The sequence below is a fragment of the Pyxicephalus adspersus genome, chromosome 4, assembly GCF_032062135.1.
Source record: "Pyxicephalus adspersus chromosome 4, UCB_Pads_2.0, whole genome shotgun sequence".
Classification (NCBI taxonomy): domain Eukaryota; kingdom Metazoa; phylum Chordata; class Amphibia; order Anura; family Pyxicephalidae; genus Pyxicephalus; species Pyxicephalus adspersus.
In genome coordinates, this window is record NC_092861.1 from 61,588,986 (window position 1) to 61,613,626 (window position 24,641).

The window sequence follows — 24,641 nt, forward strand, 5'->3', positions numbered from 1 at the left end:
AGCTATTTGTGTGTCATGCACATCTCCAAAACCAGAATGGTCACTCTGCTGCTACCTAAATTCCCAGTCTAGCTTTACTACATTCTGGTTTAGTTCACAACTTTTTGGACATAGATGAGTAGGCTGATCATTTTTTTAGTAGTCAGGCTGGTGATATAAAGATGAAACTCCAAAGCTACCAACAATCAAGAAGCTGATTTGCTGAACCAGAAGTTATTTGTGTCATCTGCCTGGCTGTGTTTTAAATGTAATTTTTTGTATTTGAATAGCAAACACATTAGCTTTTGAATAGCTGTAAAAATGCTTATACATGCATTTTCTTAGCATACCATCAATGGACAAGTAAAGGCTGGATTTCACCTGTTTTGCAAGTTCAAATGTAACTTAACAGGACATGCTGCTTTTAAAGAAAAAGCAGTACAATACACAGCATATCAAATGCAGCCTCTAAACTGCCATGAGAAAATATTGACTTTGAACAGGTCTGTGAAGGATCCCAATTATCCAGATCATTGTATATCCAATAGTAATTAGTCAGTTAGTTACTACAACTGATGATCATTAACACAAGGAACTAAGTTTTTAACATTTTGAGATACACATTGGCATTGTTCATGAAAGCTGAAATGTTCTTCAGTACCTCTAAAATTTTTCTTGGCAGGAAAGTGTAGCAAGGGAAGGCCTGTTTTATTTGAAGTAGTGCAAGGCTTGCTTTTAAATTATTTTGTACAATATATTGCCTTAAGGGGATTCTTGTAAGCATTCATAAAAGCTTTAAAGATATCAGCTGAGGCTTATTATACAACGTTAAAGAACATTGGACCTTTTGGTATTAACAAAGACAGAGCTAGAAGGAAATGGCATTAAAATGAAATGTCTGTAAGCTACAGAAAGGAACAATATATTAAACCAGCACACAAAGCACTCACAACCGCCAAAATTCTTGCTACTGTTATTAAGATGCTAAATAAATACTTTTATTTCAGACTTGCATATTGTTCAGCATTAACAAACGTGAAAAAAAACATCAAACACTCTTGAATTATAAATAGGCTTGAAAATGTACAGGATGGACTAATTACAATAAAAAGAAGCTGTACTTAAAAGTAAAAACTGAATACAAAAGCAAATGTGCATATGTCAATTTTTAACAGAATATGAAAAACAAAATATAACTCAACAAATAAAGCTATTCAGTCACTCAGGTTTTATTGGACATTTTAAAGGGGATACAGAATAAAAAGAAGATGGAATTTGGAAGTAAGTAGCAATTAGCAAAATAACTTGCAGAACCAACCCATTAGGTGCAACCATGTACACATATTTACGGCAATGTAGTACTCAAAAAATGTTTTTTTTTTTCCCCTCTGAGAACATATTAAAGTGAATCTTTTGTGTTGCCTCATAAAAAGTAGAGAAAGATTGGAACTTCTTTTACATTTCCATTGTCACCACTGAGGTGACTTAGTCACTCAAGGCGATTTGTGCCTCTCAGTTCACTCCAAAACACCAATGATCTTCATCTGTAATGGTGACTTACTTTCCAATGGCCAGTAATGTACCAGACATTCTTCTTACTGATCACCATGCTCTTGTACTGTAAGCTGTGAATATAGTATTATAGCAGGGGTTCACTGAAGATCTGAAAGATATTTCAAGGGTTCCCCCATGTTAAAAAAGTCAAGAAACACTGTTCTAAACCATCCTACTGTATCTCTTTCTTTTAGTAGTACACAGTCATAGATTTGTGTTGTAAGAGTGATGCCATATCACCGAACTGCAGCTCAAAACTTTAGCTTGTTTGCAGACAGATAGTCTTTTTTTTTTTTTTTTTCATTCCAGCTGTTAAATTCCCATTGTGGCTTTGCAGAGTCATGTTAGTATGCATTTGAGAAGTATACATCTAAAGGTCATCCTTCTCTCATAAACCAGTTTTCTTCTGCAGAATGACCAATTTTCCTCTCTGTAAAGAAATGCAGTACTCCACTCACATTATGAGTCTTTTTACCTGTTATGACCTCTGATTGCCAGATGCTGGATGTCAGCACACAGAAGGTTATGTTACCTACATATTCACAAGGTTGACTGTCATAGCTTTGTCATTGCCAGCGATAAGTATGGCCAAGGTGCCCCAAGTCCTTCTTTAAACCTTGTTACATGAATCAAGTAAATGTCATTGTCTTTAACTTATTGCAACTTTGTATAATAACAATTAGCTTGGCTCTAAGCTTTGTATTACATATGGTTTAGTAAAATTGTTTTTGTTAGGACTATTTACTGTATATTTGCTTTCTACGGAAGTAGATTTTCCATTTGACTTATTCAATATTCTACAAACATATTGATCATCTGTCAGAGTTGCTTTAATCCAGTGTGTTGAACTGTTCTTGACTTTTTAAGTCTAAGATATAAACTCTTTATTCACTATGGCCTGATAGAGACCTTTGTAGTGTCAGCGCCATTGTTTATAGACCCAACAGAAAAACATTTCTAAATTGTGGTGGCGTGATATGTTCTACATTTCTTAAGGGAAGTCTACATGAATAATAATGGGGTCATCTAGTTATTCTAAATGTCTTACTTTCCTTTCATAATATACAATTTTTGTTGCATTTTCAGACATTGAGTCTTACTTGCACAGTCTTTGGCAACCCTGATCCAGAAGTCTCTTGGCTGAAGAACGACAGAGATCTAGAGTTAAGCGACCATTATATTTCCACACTTGAACAAGGAAAGTATGCCAGCCTTACAATAAAAGATGTGTCTTCAGAGGACTCTGGAAAATACAGCATCAATGTTAGAAACAAGTATGGTGGAGAAACAGTGGATGTTACTGTAAGTGTATTCAAATATGGTGAAGAGGTACCAGAAGTAAAACCCACTCAGATATCTAAACCTGCACCTGCACCCACACATGCTCCTGCACCTGCACCTGAGAAAGCTAAACCAGCAGCTTCCAAAGCAGGAAGAACTACCAGAAAGTAATCTGTAAGAGCACATTAGATATGAAAGTATATATCCCTGGTTGATTGCATAAGCTTTGCTACATGTTTATAATGCAGTCCCCCTGGCTTAGAACTCTTGTAATGTTCTTCTTTTTTAAATTGTTATAAAGTTATATTTGCTGTGGAGAAAAGTAACAATGTTAAAAAAGACTATACATGTAGACATAGAGCATTTCTGATACCTAAAAAGTCAGTATTAATAAATGTACAATGAACAAACCCCAAACCTTGCCAGCAGTGGACAAAATTGTATTTCAATTAAGTTCTTAAATCTTTTGGATTAAGCTAAAGCCTCCACAAAAGTGCTACTTAATAAACTATTAGGTTTCTATGCATAAAAGTTAGAAAATATAACTTGTAATATATTAATATCCCCAAATCCAAGTTAATTACATATTTGGCTTCTGATAAACTTCTGGATTTTAAAAGACATGACATACATTTTAATTACCAAAACACTACCAGTATGATTCATTAATTCATAAAAAAGCTTCACATGCACTGATTTTAGTTGCCACTGAATTACACAGTTGGCAGGAAATAAATCCTGACCCTCTGGAGGTAGTTTAAAAAGTTTTGTAGTTTACTGATATCAACAGTCCAACAAGGGAAAAAACAAGCATCAACTTAATTGCAGTTTTGTCTATGAGGAAACTTTATAATCTTCTCCTCAGCCACCCAATGTGTATGTTCTCAAAGTGGATTAAATTCAAAGGTTTAATTTATTCTTATCTGGCCTTAGTTTAATATAAAGCAGTGAAATGCAGCACACGGCTTCCATTGAATTTAGGAAACAAGCATAGCCCATAGCTAAGCTTACCAGATGTGTTATTGTCATATCAACCAGTACAAATATCAGTTTATGTCTATGTATGTTTCATTGGAAATTAAACATTTCCCTGTAACGCAGTGTCACTTGGCCATATTGGAATCACCTAATGTTGTTTTCCTTGCTTTGTGCTAATAAACTTAAATAGACACTTGTGCCTTTTTCTGCATTAAATCACTTTTATTTTCCTTGTCTTGTCCTTTTATCACTCATGCATGGTAATGTTCTACTTTACACATATATTGTACACTGTTACTATGCACTTTACTAACAAATGATCACTTTCTTTTTATGTTAGACAAGTATAACTGGAAGGGGCACTAAGACTGAAATGAAAATAATAATGCTATATGGATTATGTGATAGATCTACTGCCAACATTCCCACCTACATATGTAATTGGTCAAATATCTGGGCAGAAGCTGATATATGTGTCATTTATGTATGACTGTTGTAAAGATTGTTGATTTTTATTAGATGCCAGCAAATGCAAAAGGAAACAGCAAATTACAGTTTTCTACAATAAGATTACTGGACAGGATGTGAGCTATGTGTTAGAAAATCTATTTTCATTATAACACCTTGCTTTATAACACACTCTTTATTTTCCTAGACCTCTTTTTTAAGTCAGATTTGAAACTCCTGCATTTTGTGAAAAATGCCACTCTAACAGAATATTAGTTTGAGGCAAACACACAATATTACCTACCTAAGTCACAGGGCCTTTTCTCTTCAAAATTCTCTTGAAATCACAAAACAGTGAATTTGACATTCACCAAAAGTTCTCAGATAGAGAATCAATCACTGCTATTAAAAACATATGGGCCTGGAAGATTCTGCACAAGAAAATGTTTAGTGAAACTTAGGCAGGGCACGCACGTTAGACTTTTGTCATACGAAAGGAAAGACTAAAAGATGCAAGAACGAGCACTGTACAGGCAGCACCATTCTGCTCTATAGAGAGAGGAGGGGGGAGAACAAGCAAATGGCACCCTGCTGCACTCTCTACCCTTCACTTGTATTGCAGTTGTTCATTTTTCATTGATCCACCAGGGCATGTCTATTAATGACGTCGGTCAAACACTGTACACACATCAGATTCTCGTCCAATACCAGCTCTGAAGTGATAATTGGATGAGAATCATCTGAAGTGTGTACATAGCCTTAGATTCACTGCTTTAAAACAAACCTCCCAGTCCAAGATTTTTTTTCAGATATTATTATTACTATCTTGTATTCAAATATTGTTGACATATTTTGCAGTGCTTTACAAAGTTCATTGTTCAGATATGCCTCAGTTCTCCTTTCTCTTTTATCCTATCCTTTAAAGATTTGCCTAATGCATTTCTATACTGTTTTCTTTCACAACAGATAAGGCTTCATTTTAATAGCAGATTTGAATACATATACTTTGAATACATATATGGTATTTTTAACTAACACATCATCCATGCAGTTCGCACATCAACACATATTTACCCCAAAATATATCCATCATAGTCTGTTGAATACCATGATATATAATAAGTGTGATGTTTATGTAACACAAAAGAATGACAAAACTCAATGTATACTTTTGTGTTTTTTGCTTCATTGCATAACACATAGGGCAAAAAAACTTACATTTTTCTGCTACTAGCTTTATAGCAAGATCAGTTACCAGTCTTAAAGCTATATATGTAGCTTTTAATGACTGATACACTTAGGATTTAATTGATTTGTCATGATAATCTATATTGAAATAAGGTGGATTTGCAGTTTAGTTATGGTCTTTTTCCTCATATTGTCCGCTGTTACCCTCCCCACCTTCCAGCTGTCCTACTAAGGGAACCTTGGTTTCATGGTCTAATTCTGTTCTCTCTTCCTGAAGGAGTGGACGCAATCCACGAAACGCATCGAGGACAGCATGTCTCTTTTAGTGGCATGCTAAAGAGAGCATGCATGTTTGTATACATGCTGTTATGTTTTTATAATAATCATTTGGTCATGTCAACTCCATTATAGATACCAATAATGAAATATTATATGTTTAAAAAAACTGTGGACACTGAGAAATGTTGAATATATGGCATTTACTTTGGGACGTGGCACGAGTTGATGAAACAAACATAGGGAAATGTATAAATTTAATAATAAAATTATGTAAACTTATTAAGAATAGGAGACTCCATGGTAGCCCACTGCTGCCACCCAAACAAATTTGGTGCTTCCAATGCTTCTAGGAGGTGTGTATGAATTTTCCATTACTCTGTGATGTCTTTTGGGCTGGGAATGTGCTACTGCAATGAGCAGGGAAGCATTTTCATAGTATTTTGAGTGTGCAGCTATTCCAGGAGGCAGCAGTTACGCAAAATGACGCCTCACCCACCCATTCCAGAATTGTCAGAAGCTGGGAACAGGGTGAGTGGTTTTTATCAATTTTCTGTAAAATCTTTATTTTTTAATATTGTATTTTTGCTGAATTTCAAGCTCCCATCTTGCTCCGTCCCATTAAACTCCTGTTCAAAATATTAATTTTCAAATTAGAGGATCACTACTAAAAATGGTAGGTGGAATTATTAATATGAAATACCAAGAATATGTTAAAAAATATTAGCACAAACATCTTTGCAAATATTACTTGTCTTTGTTTAATTTTTTTAAAGATTCTATAAATACAGTAGAGTGTATCAACTGGCTTTTTACTCCAGCTGAGCTAAGTCATCACTTACTTTTTCACAGAAAACATTAACTTCTCAAGCCTTCATATTTAACTCAGTATTTTAGCACTGTTTCCTGAAAGTGGTTGAAGGGCATTATGATAATCAGTGATCATAAGAACCATTTGCAATTACAGAGCTAAAATGCAATAGTGCTTCCTGATGCTCACTTTTCTTAGTAATGACAGCTTTCGTTAGCTAAATATATTCTCTTATAAACTGTATGCATTACTGTGCTTTCATATTGTATGGAAAAATGAATATGTAGTGCTTCTTTATTATGTGACAGAGTAATACAGAATTTCAATCTGTTTTATCTAATAAAACATAGAGCTAGTTTAGTTACTGATGTGTAGTTTTACAGTGGTTTAAAATAAATAAAGCAAAATCTAATGTATCCAAGATATATTCCTAATGTCCTTAGGCATATCCTTTACCTCATTCAGGTATCACTGAGGTGCAGAAAGGTTTGCAAGTTTATACTGATAAATTTGTTTTGTCATTGGCCAAACTAATGCCTGTTGTCAGTTGCTATATTCTAATTGTAATACTTTATGTCAAATTGATCTTCAGCTGTTCTGGCTTGATGGATAGTACAATCATCAAAATAGGAGAGTACATTCAAAAAATCACAGGCAACCCATCCCAAACAAAGGATTTAGCAACATATGGTAGTCTGCCATTCTGAATAAACTTTTAAAAGCATTTCAGGTATTACAGTCCCTCACTCAAGACACACAAATGTATTAATGTTATCACCAATTGATGTGCCAGTTTTAAAAAAGTCCAGTTTAATCAAATGTTTACAAACTGCTTCAAGTACTTTGTTTTTTGGGTTATACAGATTAAATATCAGTATCTTTAGGTTATCTGTGACCAGCCTAGAACATTCAAGTATTTACAGATTCCTAATGTGTAGCATTGAGCTTTACAGCAAGCTCAGTAATGTGCTGCACAACATGCACCATGTGATCTCGGTAGCTGCTGGCAATTCATCCTCAAATGTTACAGCAGAAGCACCTAATGTATTTGTGCACACAAACGTTTCTTCCTACTTTTGGCTACAGTGGGGAAGGGTTAGATCCTTTATTAGCTTTATACTGTTATCTTATGCAAAATGAGAGAAACTCTACAGCATCAACACATATCTTTATTATAGTTAAGAAGGGCTAGAACAGCTGTCAGATTTTTCTTTTGTCTTTGTTCACTTCCCGTCTGGTGAAACCATTGTCAGTGGGACAAGAAAATATCTCCAATGGAGCCTTGGAGAAAAAGAAAATCTGTCAGGATTACTAGTACCTCTCCATGCTATCCAATACTAGAATAAATATTTTTGGCTAGTTCTACACTTTAGGTTTCTTCACTCTGCAGCATAACTCTGCAGAAGAAACCCTAATGGTCTTTTTAAGTATAGACCAAATTCTGTGAGAGGGGAAAACGAGAGAGCTGATCTTCATCTGTGAATTGATGAATTGCTCTGTGGAGGATGAATTGTTCCACAAAGTCTTTACCTACAGTGATCAACAAGTGATGTACTGCTTGCAAATGTTTGCAGTGTAAGTGCCTGATTGTGACTTGGTATTAACATCTTGCCGGTTCTTTATAGCAAATCGTTTTCCTGCAGTACAAACAGCATGTTAACATGATGCGACCACAGTGGCATTGAGATATGCTCATTAGTCTACTTTTTCTCTGTTTTGCTGTGGATCGACTTTAGGAAGTATGTTCTTTATTCGTGTTGAATAATAAATTGAGTATGATAACATTGTACATCTACAAATCCGTGTAAACAATTTAAACAAACAATTTACAAACAGTTTTGATACTTTTTGCATTGTGAATGTTTGGTTGATTTTAGATCTCAGAAACAAAACATTTTACCACTTGTCAAAAAAGCTATGCAATTTTTATTGGTCATACAATGGGTAAGAAAAAATTTGGCCTCCAAAATAGGTATGTGAAAGGTATTAGATTTTTACAGCATGGCTGTATGGTTGAAAATGCTGTGATCATGGTTTTAATGTAACCATATTGCGAATTTATGTTTGAAGTTAACATATTTTGCATATTTATAAATTTGGAATATCTGTTTTTTCTTGTTAGATATTTTAACACATGACAATATAAGAGCCATAAAAATGTGGAAAGAAAATGTTTTCTGACATCCATGATGTATAAAATGAATATTACATGATTTCTGGCAGTCTCTTTATATGAAGTGTTGTACTGTGTCCCATTGCACAACACTTTTAAACACTTTTCTCCCTTCTTCTTACAAAACATATTTTGTCTTGAATATTTTAACTTAAGTGTACCTCATTGTAGTACTGTAGTGGTTACCAGTATTTGAGGTCTAACTATTTAATAGCCTACCAGGCGAGTAATTTGGGCAAAGAAAGGAACCCCTTTATGACTTTTCTTTGGGACCTCATCACTCACACAGACACAGACAGTAACTTTTCATATATAAAGGTATCACACTGAAATCTTAGTTATCCAACTATGCATGAAATGTGGTATCATTATTGTCTTTTGTAAGCAAAGGCCAGTTAGCCACTCAGATATGAAATGATTTTGATCTGATCTGGCTTGTAAAGACTGAGTCAGGAAATTATCATAATACTATGGAAATGCTGTGAATGGTTTACTAAAGTAAAACCTGTTCCCTTAATAAACTGTATATTCTCTTTGCAAAGGATTTGTTAATAAATACTATAAACCTATATTCATGAATCACATTTTGTAGGTACACCTTTTCCCCTTAGAACTAAACATTATAGATAGGTATGGATTAAATAAGATGCTGGAAACATTTTTCATGCATTTTAGTCCATAATAGAGTAAGAAGTTGCTGCAGATTTGTTGGTTGCACATCCTTGATGTAAATCTCCAATTCCAGCATATCCCAAAAGTTCTCAATTAGGATCTGGGGACTGTGGAGGACAGTGAACTCATTGTCATATTTAAGAAACTAGATGATTGACCTTTGTGACATGGTGTGTTATACTGCTAAAAGTAGTCTTCAGAAAATGGGTACACAGCTGTCATAAAGGGTTGTCTACATGGATTGAGTTGCGGTCATGTGATTGACTAATTAGATATTTGTGTTAACAAGCAGTTGAACAGGTGTACCTAATAAAGTGGCTGGTGATTGTAGGGAAATGGAAAAGACAGGACATCTGAAAGCACACAAATAATAAATTATTATATGGAATGCAATTTTACCTTATTTACTAACTTAGTGCACAGTCTTTTTGAAATCTGAGTTGTCTCTCCAACCCTAACTTCACCAAAAATTTCCTAGCAGCACAGTCACTCGAGTACAAAATCAAGTTCTTAATGGTTTTCTGATTTCTCATGTTTACCCTCAAAATGACCATCTCTAAGAATGTCTGCTCAGTGCATACATGTATGTTTGTGTAAAAATCTATCAGTAGTTGGATCTCCTAATAATCACCTCATGTCAATAGCTTGTTCATGCATACTGCACTTTTAATGACAGTAGACAATAAAAAAGCATGCAATTTTTTTTTTACAGTAACAATGTTATAAATGTAGCGATACAGGATATGTAACTGAGCTGAAGGTACAGCTGAAATGCCTGCATTACAAAACAATTGAAATGCTGGGGTAAAGTCTATGTATGAAAGTGTTAGGTTGGCTTATAGTTTTTTTTTAATAAATGTTAACCAGCTTTTTCCTGCTGTCCTATAAAATTCTAAATCATTGATTGCCTTCATTCAAGGTCAATGTACAACTTCTATCTAAATGTAGTAAAACTTGCAAAAACATTAATTTAGGTATAGCTAGAGTGGTTTGTGGGTTGCAAATAGAATACATTTCAAGCAGTGGAATTGATTTAGGTTAGCAAAGTTTTTCTTCATCCAATGATCTAAGTGAATAACCCCTTGCAGAGTTTTTTTTGTATTTTTTTCTTTTACATTTCCTTCCATGTAGTTGGAGATGCTCTGTATGACGAATGCTCATCACATTGACTAAGCAAAGTGAAATAAACATTGCACACTGATAGTCAGATAAGTGAACAGCCTAGCAAATCAACCTTATAAATGTGAAGGTATACTCGAAAGTTTGTGATTAGTACCTGCAAAACGCATACACATTCAATGGAAAAGGTATATTTCATCTGCCATGTAGATATTTTGAACATTTTTGGAAATTAAAATGTACAGGCACATGCTATCCAAATATCATAACTTTCTGTAAAGCCCTGGTCCAGCACCAGTACACGCCAGACACCAGTCCCCGATCTATCGCTGCAATCTTTGCCTATTTCAAGCCCCCACTAAGCCTCAGGGGACTGATTTTGTATACCAGCACATGCTTGCCTCCGGTGTGCAAGGGATGGCCTCTGGGGAAGGGCTGGCAAAGAGCCAGGAGCCCACAGATAACGCAGTACAAGTTTCTTAAAAAGGTAAATCCAGAATACTAAGCCAAAGGTCATACACAAGTAATGAGTCCACCAGACGAGGTGTCCAAGAGGAAACACAAAGTGGAGTTGGGGTCACAAGCAAAAGGTCGGTCCAAGCAGCATACAATCCAAGAGACAGAAAAAGACAAAGTTGGCAACAGTAAATCATGGCAATATATACACAAACAACAAGTCAGCCTAGTTTAACGCTACATCAGGCACAGGTTACTGGGAGCAGAGAGGCTATAAAGCCCCAACTGCCAACTGAGATCAGGAACTACTCTGCTCATTAGCCTCAGCACAACCCAAAATCCTTTTCAGCTGCACACAGTCTCAGAGCAGGGGATGCTGAGAGATCATTCACAGCCAAAAGGAAAACCAGGGATGCCATATACTGCAGATCAGAGAGCTGACAGCGATTTGCTATGACTGACGATCATGAGCTATACTGTATTGTTACTGTAACTGATTTTTTAAAAAAGTCTACTGTAACTGTCTATCCTTTAAAATGTTTCCATTTACTATCAGACACAACAGCTCTCTGTTTTAAAATTCATTCTATTGGACCTAAAATAGCTCTACACATCTCTGACATACAGTACATTTTAAGCGTAGAAACATATGAATGTGTATAGCTCAAGTATTTTTAGTTAAAACTATTGAAACCTATTTCATAGCAGGATTCAAGGTGGAACACAGTAAATAGAAAAATATAGCAGCATATACACACTAGACACCTACATTTTTCAAAAGCTCTAGCATACTTTTGGTGTAAACATACGTGCTTAGTGCCAATACGATGACAATATTGGTAAATGTGGGTTAATTAAGCAGGTTTTACCTTTAGAGAAGCACAAAAAATTAGATATTGATTTTTATAAGTTGACTGTAGTCAGACTCATGAAACCTGACTTCTGATGGCTATGGTTTAGGGAAACATAATCAAATTTTGCAGGTATTAATAATCAACTCCAGACAAGTAACACCAGCACAAAGTTGAATTTCTAAAAGAATAAAACAATGTCTATTTTGCAAAGTTATTATTAGCTGAGATTTCAGTCAACCAGTCATGTATAGGCAAATAACCTGTTTTTGGAACTTCTTTGTACATAATTAGACTTTCAAAGTGAGCGTTGCTTCCCCAGTATCAATAAGCTATATGTACTTTTTTTGTTGTAAAGTAAACATTCTCTGCTCTTCTAGTAAATCACCCCTTCTGAAAACTTTAAATTTAAATCAGAACCAGGCAACACAGTGGCCTTCATTATTGTCAGAACAGAGAGCTGTTTAAATAAAAAACTAGAATATACCTTTATTTAAGGGCTAAATGATATGGTAGGGGTTTGGTCCCTTTGCTAGGAATGTTTAATTTAGATCTTGCAGCGAACCAGGCTTTTTTTGCTTACAGAACATAGCCTTGTAGCGGCCTTGTAATTCGCAACAAGGTCGTTTCCTCCCCGAATACAGATGATCTCTCAATGGAGAATCTCCATTTGGAGTTCGTCTGCAGTCACAGCTGATTGGAGGCACTCGCCTCCAATAGGAGAAACTTGTACTGCACTTGCGTGCCTCCAATCGGCTGTGACCACAGGTTCCCACGCTACCCGGGCTGTACTTATCGATGATAAGTACGGCCCAGTGACCGTGGGAACTGAACTCAGATGAACTCTCAATAGAGAAACTCCATTGAGAGTTCATCTGAGGTTCAGCTGTGACCGCAAGTTCCCACGCTCCCTGGGCTGTACTTATTAATATTAAGTAAAGCCCAGGGAGCATGGAAACCTGTACTTCAATGGAATTCACAAAATTTTGCGGACACATTGAAAGTTCAGGGAAATTTTCGCATTCTCGCTCATCCCTATCCTTTGCTAATGTTGTGGTAGTCAAAAATTGTGAATTTAATTGAATTATTACCCACTTCTCATATCCAGTTTAAAAAACTCACTCTGCTTGGAAGTCACTTTAATCAGCTTCCAAAAAATTATGCTACACTGTTATTTAACATGGAACTAAACTAAAATAAAAAAATCCCACTTACTTTTAATTCCTTGATTGGGTCCCACGCTGTCCTGGACTTCTTCATCCTGGCCCAGAGGAAGTGCTGGGTGCTGCCATTTTCGGTCTTCTCTTCCTGTCTTCTTGCTTCATCACCCGATCTCCCACTGCACAGATGCGAGATCGGGTGACGAAGCCTGCTGTAAAAAGGAAAAAAAGAGTGCTGATCCTACTACGCACTCCCCTCTCTATGCCCCTTCTGCACATGCCCCAAATCAGGCATGCACTGAAGGAGCAGCCAAGAGCCTCCCGAGATGCATGACACATGTATCTCAGGAAGTTCTGTGCTCCCATTCATTCTTGATTGCCGTGGCGTGGTGTTAAAGTTAAAAAAAAAAAAAAAAAAGAACAATATTTTAATTTATTTAAAAGGGTTGTATACCTTTTTATGTAAAGTAAAAATTTGTGTTTAGGTCCGCTTAAAAAATACCCACAGTAGCAATACACCACATTCTCTAGATAGACCTTGGATCTTGCCATTGTAGACGTCTAAAATTCCTTGTACTCTCCAATATTCCATAATCGGTTTTCCCATTCCATATTCCTTTCAATTTTTTATTATTGCCAAAAATAAAGTCCAAGTAATATTTCTCACTCTGTCACGTTGATATTGTCCACAAAAAAAAAATCAAATTTACTCCTGTCAATATTTAAAATTCCCAAATATCCCATCAGATAGGGCATTCTCTGCAAATTTTGTTTTCATGTGAAATATACCCAGCTAACTTAATGACTGGGGAGATATGTCACTTTCAAAGATTCTTTTATTAGTGGAGCAGGAGGCACATTCCACACTTAAACTAAGTCTTATGACTCCTTTTGCAATACAATTCCCCAGAATGAAATGACACAAAGATATTGTCTTCTGAAAGAAACAAAAGTAGTGTTCCCTTTGCTTTATGAAATTCCCTTAGTTTGCACCATAGTTTTCTACAATTTGACCCCAAAGCATATACTTTTCACATTACTGTCACTGTATGAACCTTCAAACACTTCCCTGAACTTTTGGTTAGGGAGCACTGGCGGTGCATGTCAAATCTACATTCCTCATGATTCCATTGATGCACGAACCCTGTATATCCCATAGAAGGAAACCAGCTGCGAATTTGGTCTTGGTGGCCATGTGAGCTTTATTTCTACATCATTGTATAAAGGTTTTGAAATCTCATTTTGCAGATTTCTAGAATAAATCTGTACCAGATCTATCATTCAATAACGTTGATTATGTGAAAGGTATACAGGTAGAGTCTTAGATGGTATGGCACTGCAAATATAAAGATAATGAATTATTCAAGACAACATGACCTCTGATATAAGAAACCACTGAATTAAGGCAGAGTATATAAATCCTTGTCCTCTTATTTCTTTTTTGGCCACTGTCACAAGGAGAGAAATTGAAGGGAAATCCAAAATTAAATTAAAGTTGTCCCTAAAACAGGCAGGGGGAATTTTTTATTGAGGGCACTTGTTATAGTGATGAAGTCTACAAGAAGATATCCCTTGACTTGGGATATATTTTGTTTCCCTGCCTGTTGTAAGGAACTTACCCGCCCTGCGAGCCCGCGGTGTCCCTGGGGTTCCCAGCCACAGTAGCAGGCAGCATGGCCGAGGCTGCTGTCCTGCTCGCAGCTTGTCTGTCTCTACAGGCGGAGGGATCCGCCCTGGCCAAAGTACTGTTCAGCCAGGCAGCAGCCCTTGCATCCCTTTGGATGTGGTTCCTGCTCCCAGCACTCCTTTGCAAGTGCAAAGTAGTGCAGGTCCTAGGGGTACTGTGGGAAGAGGTGCGCGTGTCACCATGCGTCCCTCTTGTACCCCCCGAGGGCGTGGCACTCGGCTGCCTCGCCCTAGGGCGGGACAGAGTTAGTTTGAATTCCCTGCGGCCAATCAGCTGCAGGGGATTTACTCAGTCTCCTATCAGACAGTGCCAGGTGGCGCAAGGTGATTGGTCATCCTGGCCATTTAAGGAGAGCCTGTCCATTACACCATTGCCCGATATAGCCTCTGTTACCACAGTGTGCTTGGGTGTGTCTTTGTGTATGTTAAACTTTATCTGCTTGTCATCTCCTCAGTGACCTGGTCTGAAACTAACTCTGATTGAACTCTGCCAGCCCTGACCTCGGATTGTTATTGACCATTCTGCCTGCTGCCAGCCCTGACCTCGGATTGTTACTGACCTGCATTTGCCTTATCCTTCTGTACCTTGCTTGATTGAAATTAACCCTTGCTGTGCTGTGCTGCTTTGAATAAACCTGATTCAAGGATATCTGGAGTTGGTTGTGGTTTGTGTGCCCAGGCGCATTACACCTGTTGTTTATTTGGTGTGACTAGTGCTTGATTACAATTTTTATCAATTCCTACTTTAGAACTGAATGCATATTGTAAAAATTACACATAATAGGATTTTTAAAGAGAAAAAAGTGTCCTCAATTGTGCCCCTCTCTTGTTATGGCTTACTTTGTGACGTCTTTGAAAAATGGCAGGTCTTTTGTATGCGTTTGATAATACCTGGCTTTTTGCAATATAATAGATTGACTACCTTGTCATCACCTCTGTAAACATGTCATTTATTTTCTTTTTGTGCTGTAGTCTTTTCAGGTTTTTGCTCTGCTTTGGCATGACCCACTTTGTAAAATCTGCTTTAAAGGACTCAGTTTTTCTTCTTAACCTGGAGTCCTGGCTTGTTGTTCTTTCTTGGTTTGACCAACTTTATGTACCTGGTAAGTTGATAATTCCTTGTTTTGGATTCTCATGGCTTATTGTTCAACTGTTTCATTGATGACTGATGATCCTCTAAATTACTGTGTCTGCAGACTGAAATTGTTGTTCAAACTGGTTCAAACTCTCCTTTCTTTTTCTCTCTTATGATAAGTATTTCAAAGCGTATTCAGAGTGAATTTTGGATATGACTGACACTTTCACTGGCTTATTCTTACTAATTTTTTTTTTTTTTTAATTGTTTCAACTGTAAAAGGTTTGCAATTCTTCCTAGTCTTGTGTCTGTTTCAGCTTTTAGACTTCCTGCCTTGCCTGCTGCATAGATAGTAAATGGGAAATATGATTTTTGTGAACAGCTAAGTTTACAGCTGAAATACATAACAGCTGCCAGTCAAAGGATTTGTAAGCTCCATGTCAAAAATATCCTCACTCAACCATAGAACCAGATTTGTGACCTAATTTAAATGAGACCTACTTGCCAGAACTAACAATATATTTTTATATACATATAACTGTAATTTTCAGAACACTACTACACTGCAGAGTTAGGGGTCAGGAAAAAATACAAATATGTGACACTTCCGTGAGTGTCAGATGCTTCAGCTCTTTCAGAGTGACCTCTATTGATTCTCCCACAGCTGCCTTGTTGCATTGATTGCACTAAGGCTGTGTGCAGGAAAACTGTAATGTGGACAAACAGCATTTCGGATGTGACGGGGACATCCCATAGGCACATATACATATACATTTATCAACGGGGATTTTTTTTGCACTTCTCAGGCACATATTACAACAAAAAAGTCCATTGTTACATAAACTTGATATCCAAAAATGTAAATGTACATATAATATTTGTCCCTCCCCTCAGGAACATTGTCTTGGTGTCACCTTCTAATCTTTCCTCTCATTTACCCCTATTATTCAGAACATTTCCAGGTCCTGTCACTTTCATCTGCACAACATCTCCAAAATCCGCCCCTCCTGTACCCAGAGACCACCAAACTCCTTGTACATGCTCTTATCATCTCTTGTCTTGACTACTGTAGTCCTCTCTGGTATTCCACTAACCCAATTCTCTTTTCTACAATCTATTATGAATGCTCCAACCAGACTCATCCATCCTTCCCACCACTCCTCTTCTTCTGCCTCTCTTTGTAGTTCTCTTCACTGGCTTCCATTTTACCTTAGCTTACTTATCCCTTCAAATCCCTCCACAGTTCTTGTCCCACTTACTTTTCTGACTTGAATGAAAAATACACCCCTAGCCGCTCTCTTCGCTCCTCCAGTAACCTAATAATAACTTTCTCGCTCATAACCTCATTACACGCATGGCTCCAAGACTTTTTCAGAGCCGCCCCGACTCTGTGGAATGGTCTTCCAAGTCCTTTTTTTTCTGTCTCTTAAACCCTTACTACTTACCCACCATCCCATATCCCCTTTCCTAGTGTGTGCTCCCAGTGTGTACTTCCAAGTGTGTTTCCCCCACCTCTTAGATTGTAAGCTCTTCGGGGCAGGGTCCTATCCTCCTCCTCTGTCACTGTCTATATCTGTCACTTGCAACCCATATTTAATGCACAGTGCTGTGTAATATGTTAACACTATATAAATACTGTTTATTATAAAAAATGTAATTTAGGGACAAAATCACAAGGTAGCCAATCACAGTTACAGTCGGTCTAATTGTACCCAACAGATGAGGACATTAAATCTAAAAAAAATCAAATGCTATAAGCCTATGTTTACAATATTTTATTTTAGGGGTCTTTCCTATAGCAAAAATAAACAGTTTGTGTAAGGCCCTGGTCAGTACCAGTATTCTCCAGACACCAGTCCCCCAATCTAAAGCCGCAGTCTTCACCTATAGCAGCCCCCGCTCAGCCTTGGGAGACTGGTTGTGTCTCCCAGCACTCGGTTGCCCCCAGGACTCAGTGCGCAAGGGATGATGTCTAGGGATAGGCCGGCAGCTGACCAGGAGCCCAACGATACACAGTACAGAATTACCAAGGAATCCGGAAACAATCCAAAGTCAAACAAAGCAGATGAGTCCACCAAATAAGGTACAAAGGAAAAGGCACAAGCAGAGTCGGGGTCACAGGCAAAGGTCGGTCCAGGCTGAGTTTAAGCAGATTGTCAGGAACAGGTAAAGGTCAGCAACGGAAAAATACTCAGAATACTCTCCAGCACAGATATACTCAGCTAAATGTTATAACAGGCACTGGTGACCGGGAACAGAGAGGCTTTAAAGTCCCAGCAGCCAATAGCAGTGCAAGGCTGAGTCAGGAGCTGATCAGCCTCTATAATCCCCTTCAGCTGTGCACAGCCTAACAATGGATGCTGGGAATGTATCCCCTTGTTTGCCTGTCCATAAATCCATCAGGCTGCACAGCTAAAGGGAACCAGGGGCTGCTGCTATCTTAGTTCTCCTGGCTGCTGCAGATGACATATCTGGACAGAACAGTGTTTTATATTGCGATAGCACAAAGCATGGAGTCGTCGGCCAGATGCCCTCGTAACAGCTTGTGTGACTGATTCATTAAAAAATTATGGGCAGTTCATTTACCAAATTGTATTATAATTTTTTCAAGTGAAAATTCACTTGGAAAAAAATTTACAATCATATGCAAGAAAATGGAAAAAAACATGAGCTCACATCAAAAGTCATCAGAATTTAAAGCGTACCTAAACTCAGAATTTTCACTTTACATAAAAGGGTAGGCCACCCTTTCATGTAAGGTAAAAATTCTGTTTGTTTGTGTTTTTTTTAAGTGCAACACCCTTTTTTTAAAAAAAAGGGTGCAGCATCGAGACGTATCGTCACGCATCCCAGGAGGTTCTTGGCTGCTTCTTCTGCGCATGCCCAAAAGGAGGCATTCGCCAAAAGGGAAATTAATTTCCCATCTACGTCACCCAATCTCACACCTGTGTCATGTGACGTATGAAGAAGAACCCGTAAAGAACAGAGAGAAGTTAACTTTTACAGAACTACCTTAAGGTTCATAGCAGACAGTACTGTTTTGTTCGTAAAACCTGATGTAGTGACACAAAATATATTCTGTAAGGAGAACAAGAACAGTGTTTGATAGTGTGGCACTATGGGACACATTGTAACACTTCAGATAACAGGCTGCTAAAAATCATGTATGATTCATTTTATGCACTGTCCAGGTCAGAACACATTTTACTGTATGTGTGACTCTCACAGGGTTTTGCTCAAAATTACAACAAAGGTTAAGTGCAAACAATACAAAAAAACTGTAAATAGGCAAAGAATATAAACTTTAGGATTACAGAGGTGCCAAACTTTCTCCGCTGTATACAAACTATAACACAAAACAAATCATTTTTTTGTTCAATGTTCCATGTTGGGGAGATTTTTCAGCCACTTAACTAATTCAGGTTCTTACAATAGAAAGGGAGAGAAATGCAGGAAAAAAATCTCCCCTGCAAGGACAAAGACATCAATAAAACTGTATACAATGCACAAAAAGAAACGTTAATTGTGTCTTTGATTTCAGGTTTGCAATGCTAAAAGGAATGCTTTAAGAATAAGTGAAACATTTAGTTGGCAAAAGAAGGGATGTTGCAACAATTGCCGTCTGTATTCTATTCATTATCCTGGTATTTTACATTTCCAAGCACTAACAATGTGAAAACATGTGATGATAGAATATATAGGCTATAAGCACATATTATTTGCTTGACTGCTAACTAAATGGCATCAGTGTTTTAAATTATGACTAGGGGTACAGTAGGAATAGTAAAACTCTAGTTAAATCTGGTTGAATCAGTTGAGAAATCTGACCAGATTTGAAAATTCTGAGTTTGAATTGTCTTATTTAAATTAGGCAATTTTGTCACCAATGATAGGTATAAAAAATATTGGATCAGAACTCAGATTGCTCAAATTCTGATCCAAGGTCAGAATCAATGCAATCTGACCACCACTATATCCGACAATAATATCTGAAATTCAGAAGGACCCATAGCCCGATGCCCAATGTCCCGTCCACGGTGGAAAGATGAAAGAAATCCAGGACGTCATGGGACCAACTGGCATCAGTTTGTGGAGGGGTCAAGGGCTCATTGAAAGTAAAGGTAAGTATTTTTTTTTTATGAAAGTTCTGTTTTAATGACCAATATTTCACATGCAACATACTTTGTGCTATAGGTTTGCAACACATTTGTTAGCAGACATGCAGACACACAACACACCGCAATGCACAGTTGGTAAAAGCTACATTACCCTAGTCTACAGAGCAAACCTTTTATTTTAAAGTAAACAAAATGCCTAATCTGTTTTGCCATTTAACTTAATTTGTACAGCTTGAATTATGTGTCCTCAGCCAAAAGTTATGTCATTCTCACACCCAAAGAGGTCCTATAAAAAGTCATAATATTTCAATAATCACAATCAAGCAGAGTAGAAGAAAATAAAACCTGAAAAAGATCTCAAATGATCCCTTCTGGTATCCTAGTGTTATTTGTTTGTGGGATTTAAGTGAGCTTAACCAAACACTGGTATTTATGTATGTGAATAATGTGGCTACTTGAATCACAAGCTGATTTCTTATACCTTTACCCAAAATGCCAGGATATCTCTACCACAATACCCAATTCTTTCCAAAGACTGTGGCAAATTTTAACCTAAATGATCGTATCAGGTCTATCTGAGAGATTCTGTTGGAGATTAGGTTTGGGCGTCCAGCTGTAAAAAGATGAAATCTTTGTTAGGGTCTTGAGGAAAAGGCAGAGAAACAAACTACCACTGCAATCTCAGAAAATATTTAAGATCAACTGAAACCCTTTTCCAGTTGTGTGTGCATGAAAATGGCCTCACATTGCTTTATCCTGTGCTGTGTGACAGTGGTGGGCCTAGCATATGTAGGACCATAAACAAAAACAATATTAGTATAATGGCGCCAAGTGTGCCGTGACAAAACAGAGTGACAGTAAAGTGAAAGATTGTATTAGCAGTGCAAATGGCATGGAAATAAAGATTAAGGGTTTTATTGGGTCAAACATAGTAGGATAACAGAGAGTGATACACAACACAGACTGGGAATCCAGAGAGGAAACACTTTCTTCAGTGAAGCTGGGTGATCCAGCAAACCTTTAATGGATTTCTAGCAAATGTTATGAATCCTGGACCAGATCCAATTTCAGGTTTGCTGGACCACCGAGCTTTACTGATGAAAGTGTATCCTCTCCAGCCTTGAAGTGATTTTTTAAATATGGCCCAATGTGTCTGACACAATGAAGTAAAAATTGAACCAACCAAGGTTGCAAAACTCCCTGTAACTGTGTCTCCTTGATAAACCATTATTATAACATCTAATGACTGAAGTGCAACATTCACTATACTGTCTGTCACAGTATTAGTATTGAGTTCCTTGGCAATATGCTGTATTCTGTATTGTTAACTATTACATAATAGGACATACTTTATAACCCTTCAGGCTATGGAGAAATAGTAAAAAAAAAACTGCATATGTTATTGATCTTTCATTTTTATGTTACAGAATGTTTTACCTGTGCCATGTGTAATTACAGATGTATATGACAAAATACTCTACAGGCAGAGCTCACATCAAAAAGACACTAACACTTGTAGAAAAAAAGAGAAAAGAAATTAAAGAAGCAATATTGCAAAGCACAAATACAAGAGTACACATCTGAAAGCTGCAATCTTTAAAACCACCGAGCACAAAGGTATTTTTTTTTCTTCGATGAGCATGATGGAGATTTTGTCAATAGTTCCTTTTAGGGAATTCATGATGGAAAAAGTGCAGATTTAATCTTTGTCAGATTCGTGCAGCTGGATTTTACTGAATAAGTAATAAAAAATAGCTGTCAAAAAGTGATGGACTGAAAGAGGATTTGATAAATATAATGTAGAAATTCTCAAAGAAATTGCAGTGGTCAATAGAGGAGGAAAGAGTGTTACCTTCGGGAGTAGAATTCAGTAATATAAGGAAGGATGCAAGACTGAAAGATAAAATGGGAACATTTAGAGAAAAAAAAGCTCCTCAAAAGACACAACTTGATAAATATGAATATTGTGCAATAGATAGAAATAGAAAATGTGGAGATGACAGTCAGCTTTAAAAACATTCCAACAAACACAAAAATCAGCTTAAACAAGAATGCATAAATAAATAAAAAATACTGAAAATGCAATAATTCTGTATAATGTATAGTACTATATTTTTCTAAAACACCTCCCTAGTGTGGTAAATTTTAAAACAGAGTCCAACGTCACATACCTATAGACAAAACCACATAAATATATTTTGTAATATTTTGTATTGGATTGGATGCAGGACTTTGTATTGAATCCAATACAAAAAATTTGAATTTCCTGCTACAACCCCCGTCGGCGGGCAAATGCACTGACAACATCAGGAATCGCCGAGGGACGCGTACACGAACGCCGTGTACTTGCGTACTTCCATGCAAAAAGCATTACATTTTTGGCATGGAAATTTATTTTAGATTGCAGGCTAAAATTCTTAGGCATAACTCACCGAAATATGTCTAAAATTTAATAAATTTAATATTAAACTTTAAAAAAAAATTATAAAACATTCCCCATCCTCCCTCCTGCCCGCACCAATGCATGCACCGACCTCACCCGGGAAACCCCGGAGATCGTCACTGCACGTGCTGGGAGAAGACAGAAGAGGACGGGTGTCTCCTGAGGAGCTGCGGGGACAAGGTAAGTGTTTTTTTTCAGTTGTAATCTGATTGTCATACAATGTTGTATGACAATCAGATTGCACTGTAACCCTTGTTTCTATTTTTATCTACCCTGAACCTGGTACGGGGTAAACGCTTTTAGCATGTTTTCTTACCCCCAACCAGGTTCGGGCTAACCGCCCAGGTGGTTAAGAGCCTCCAAAACAGGAGGCCAGTATTACATGCAAGTGCCCACATGATGTCTAATGCTTGGAAGGCTGAAGTCTTCCTTCTCGCTACCCTGCTGTATGCTGTTCAAAGAACCAACTGATGACACCATGTCAAAATTAGATACTCCAGCTGCTTGCTTTAAAAATACATATAATGTTGAATTAATAATGAATACAGAACTACACTGTGTTTTAAATCTACCTAGAGATCAGAGTTTAGGAACAACAGCAAAGCTGAAGTCCCTGCTTCGTATTAGGGTGAACCTATTATTGCAGTTATTTAACCCACCATTTATTACCCAAAGTTTGCTGCATGGAAATTAAAGACATTTAAATCTGCAGAGCATAGATGTTACCAGCTAACCTTTGCAATGATAGACATTAACACATGCCTGACTATTTCTGTATTAAAACAAATATTACTGGATCACATATCATGAGTACATGCTGATTTGGCAAGTGACATTGTAAATACCTATTCCTTTTTCTATGATAAACCCAGAATTTTAAACATTTATTTAGACACTTATACTATGCTATGTTTTTACAATAGACAATTTGCTATGCTTTACAAGGATGTCTGTGTGATCATCTGTCCCTCATGGGAATCTTCCAGGTCCACGTGTTTAATGGCAGTAATTGATTCCCACCAGGGAATATTTATTAACCAACATCAACTACACATCTAGAAAATTAAATAGCATTATTATCTCTGGTATGTTTGGTAAGAAGAAGAGGTTTTCCTGAAAAAAATATTTTGTTTTGTACAACATAAGTTAAAAAAAATCCTTATATATTTGTTAAAAAATATGGTTTTTATTTTGTTTATGTTATGTCTCCCTGCAGTGTCCACATTCTGCAAATTCTTAGCAATCTATTTAAAAACAATTTACAGTGATTCATTCAATGAAAAGTACTTGTTTATTCATTCTGTGTGAATTGAAGGCAATCAAATAGTCCTGAGTTGAATGTAAAAGTTGCTATTGAGAAAACATAGCAGAACTGAAAATACTTAAAAACGGGTAAAAGGTACCTAGGAGAAGTTGATTAGAGGTGCGCAAATGTACTTATATTATAACTAACCTGAAAAAAAATGTCATCAGAAGGAAAAGGTTTTTGGCAGAAGAGACATGCAAAGCTCTGGCTCCACTGTGTAGGCATATTCCATTGATAACACAATGCAAAGCACTCATGAAAGCTAATTTTGCACTCAAAAGAGCAAAAATTAATAGCAGTAAGTCTGAAATATTAGCTTTGTACAGAAAAGTCACTCATCAAATATTCCATTGATAACACAATGCAAAGTACTCAGGACAGCTGATTGCACACCTTCCAATGCTGTCTAATTTACTTGGAATGGAAATAATATTGAGATACATGACTTAGATCATTCCTAGTGATGCATAAAAAACAGGGATATACTGAGCTTAAGGATAAGCAAAAGAAAAGAAGTCAGGAATGACTTATATTGGCTGCTGTAAATACGACAATTTTAAAACAATAATTTTTGCTGTTATTACTAATCATATGTCATAAGTAGCTAGTATGATTAAACTGACTGCTAATAAATAAATACTTAAAAGAAATATTGAGCAAAAATAACATTCCTCATTAACCCATTAATTAAACATTTGCAGCTGTAAATCTATCTATCTATCTATCTATCTATCTATCTATCTATCTATCTATCTATCTATCTATCGATATTCCTAAATTCTTATTAGATAAGCCTTCTTTCTGTGATACAAAAAATTGAGACAAGGCCAGCTCAGATGAGCAGTGTTATTCCTTTGTGGAATTGCAGCTGTCACTGAGTCCCCGTACTGCCAATATGCAGCAAACCATTGCATATTCTCTCCGTTTTAGAATGATGATGTAAAATGTGTTCACTGTCAAATCACATGTTAACACAGATCTGCTGTCAACCACATAAGCCACTGTCTACGCCACTCTCCATAAAATGACAAACACACACACAAAGCTCAGAAGTGTTTTCTGCATAAC

At 36.8% G+C, this 24,641-nt stretch overlaps 1 protein-coding gene across 5 annotated transcripts in view; it reads left to right on the forward strand.

Annotated features, from left to right (window-relative positions):
• MYOM2 (myomesin 2) overlaps window positions 1-24,641 on the forward strand; it is a 141,306-nt gene that overhangs the window by 92,025 nt on the left and 24,640 nt on the right. For 3 of the 5 annotated variants that reach the window (XM_072408421.1, XM_072408422.1, XM_072408425.1), the window contains one exon: window positions 2,620-3,995. In XM_072408421.1, the coding sequence (XP_072264522.1) occupies window positions 2,620-2,985 (366 nt within the window). In that variant the 3' untranslated portion in view covers window positions 2,986-3,995. Of the gene's footprint in view, window positions 1-2,619; window positions 3,996-24,641 lie in introns of those variants that run through there. The other 2 variants (XM_072408424.1, XM_072408423.1) reach the window with 1 other exon arrangement.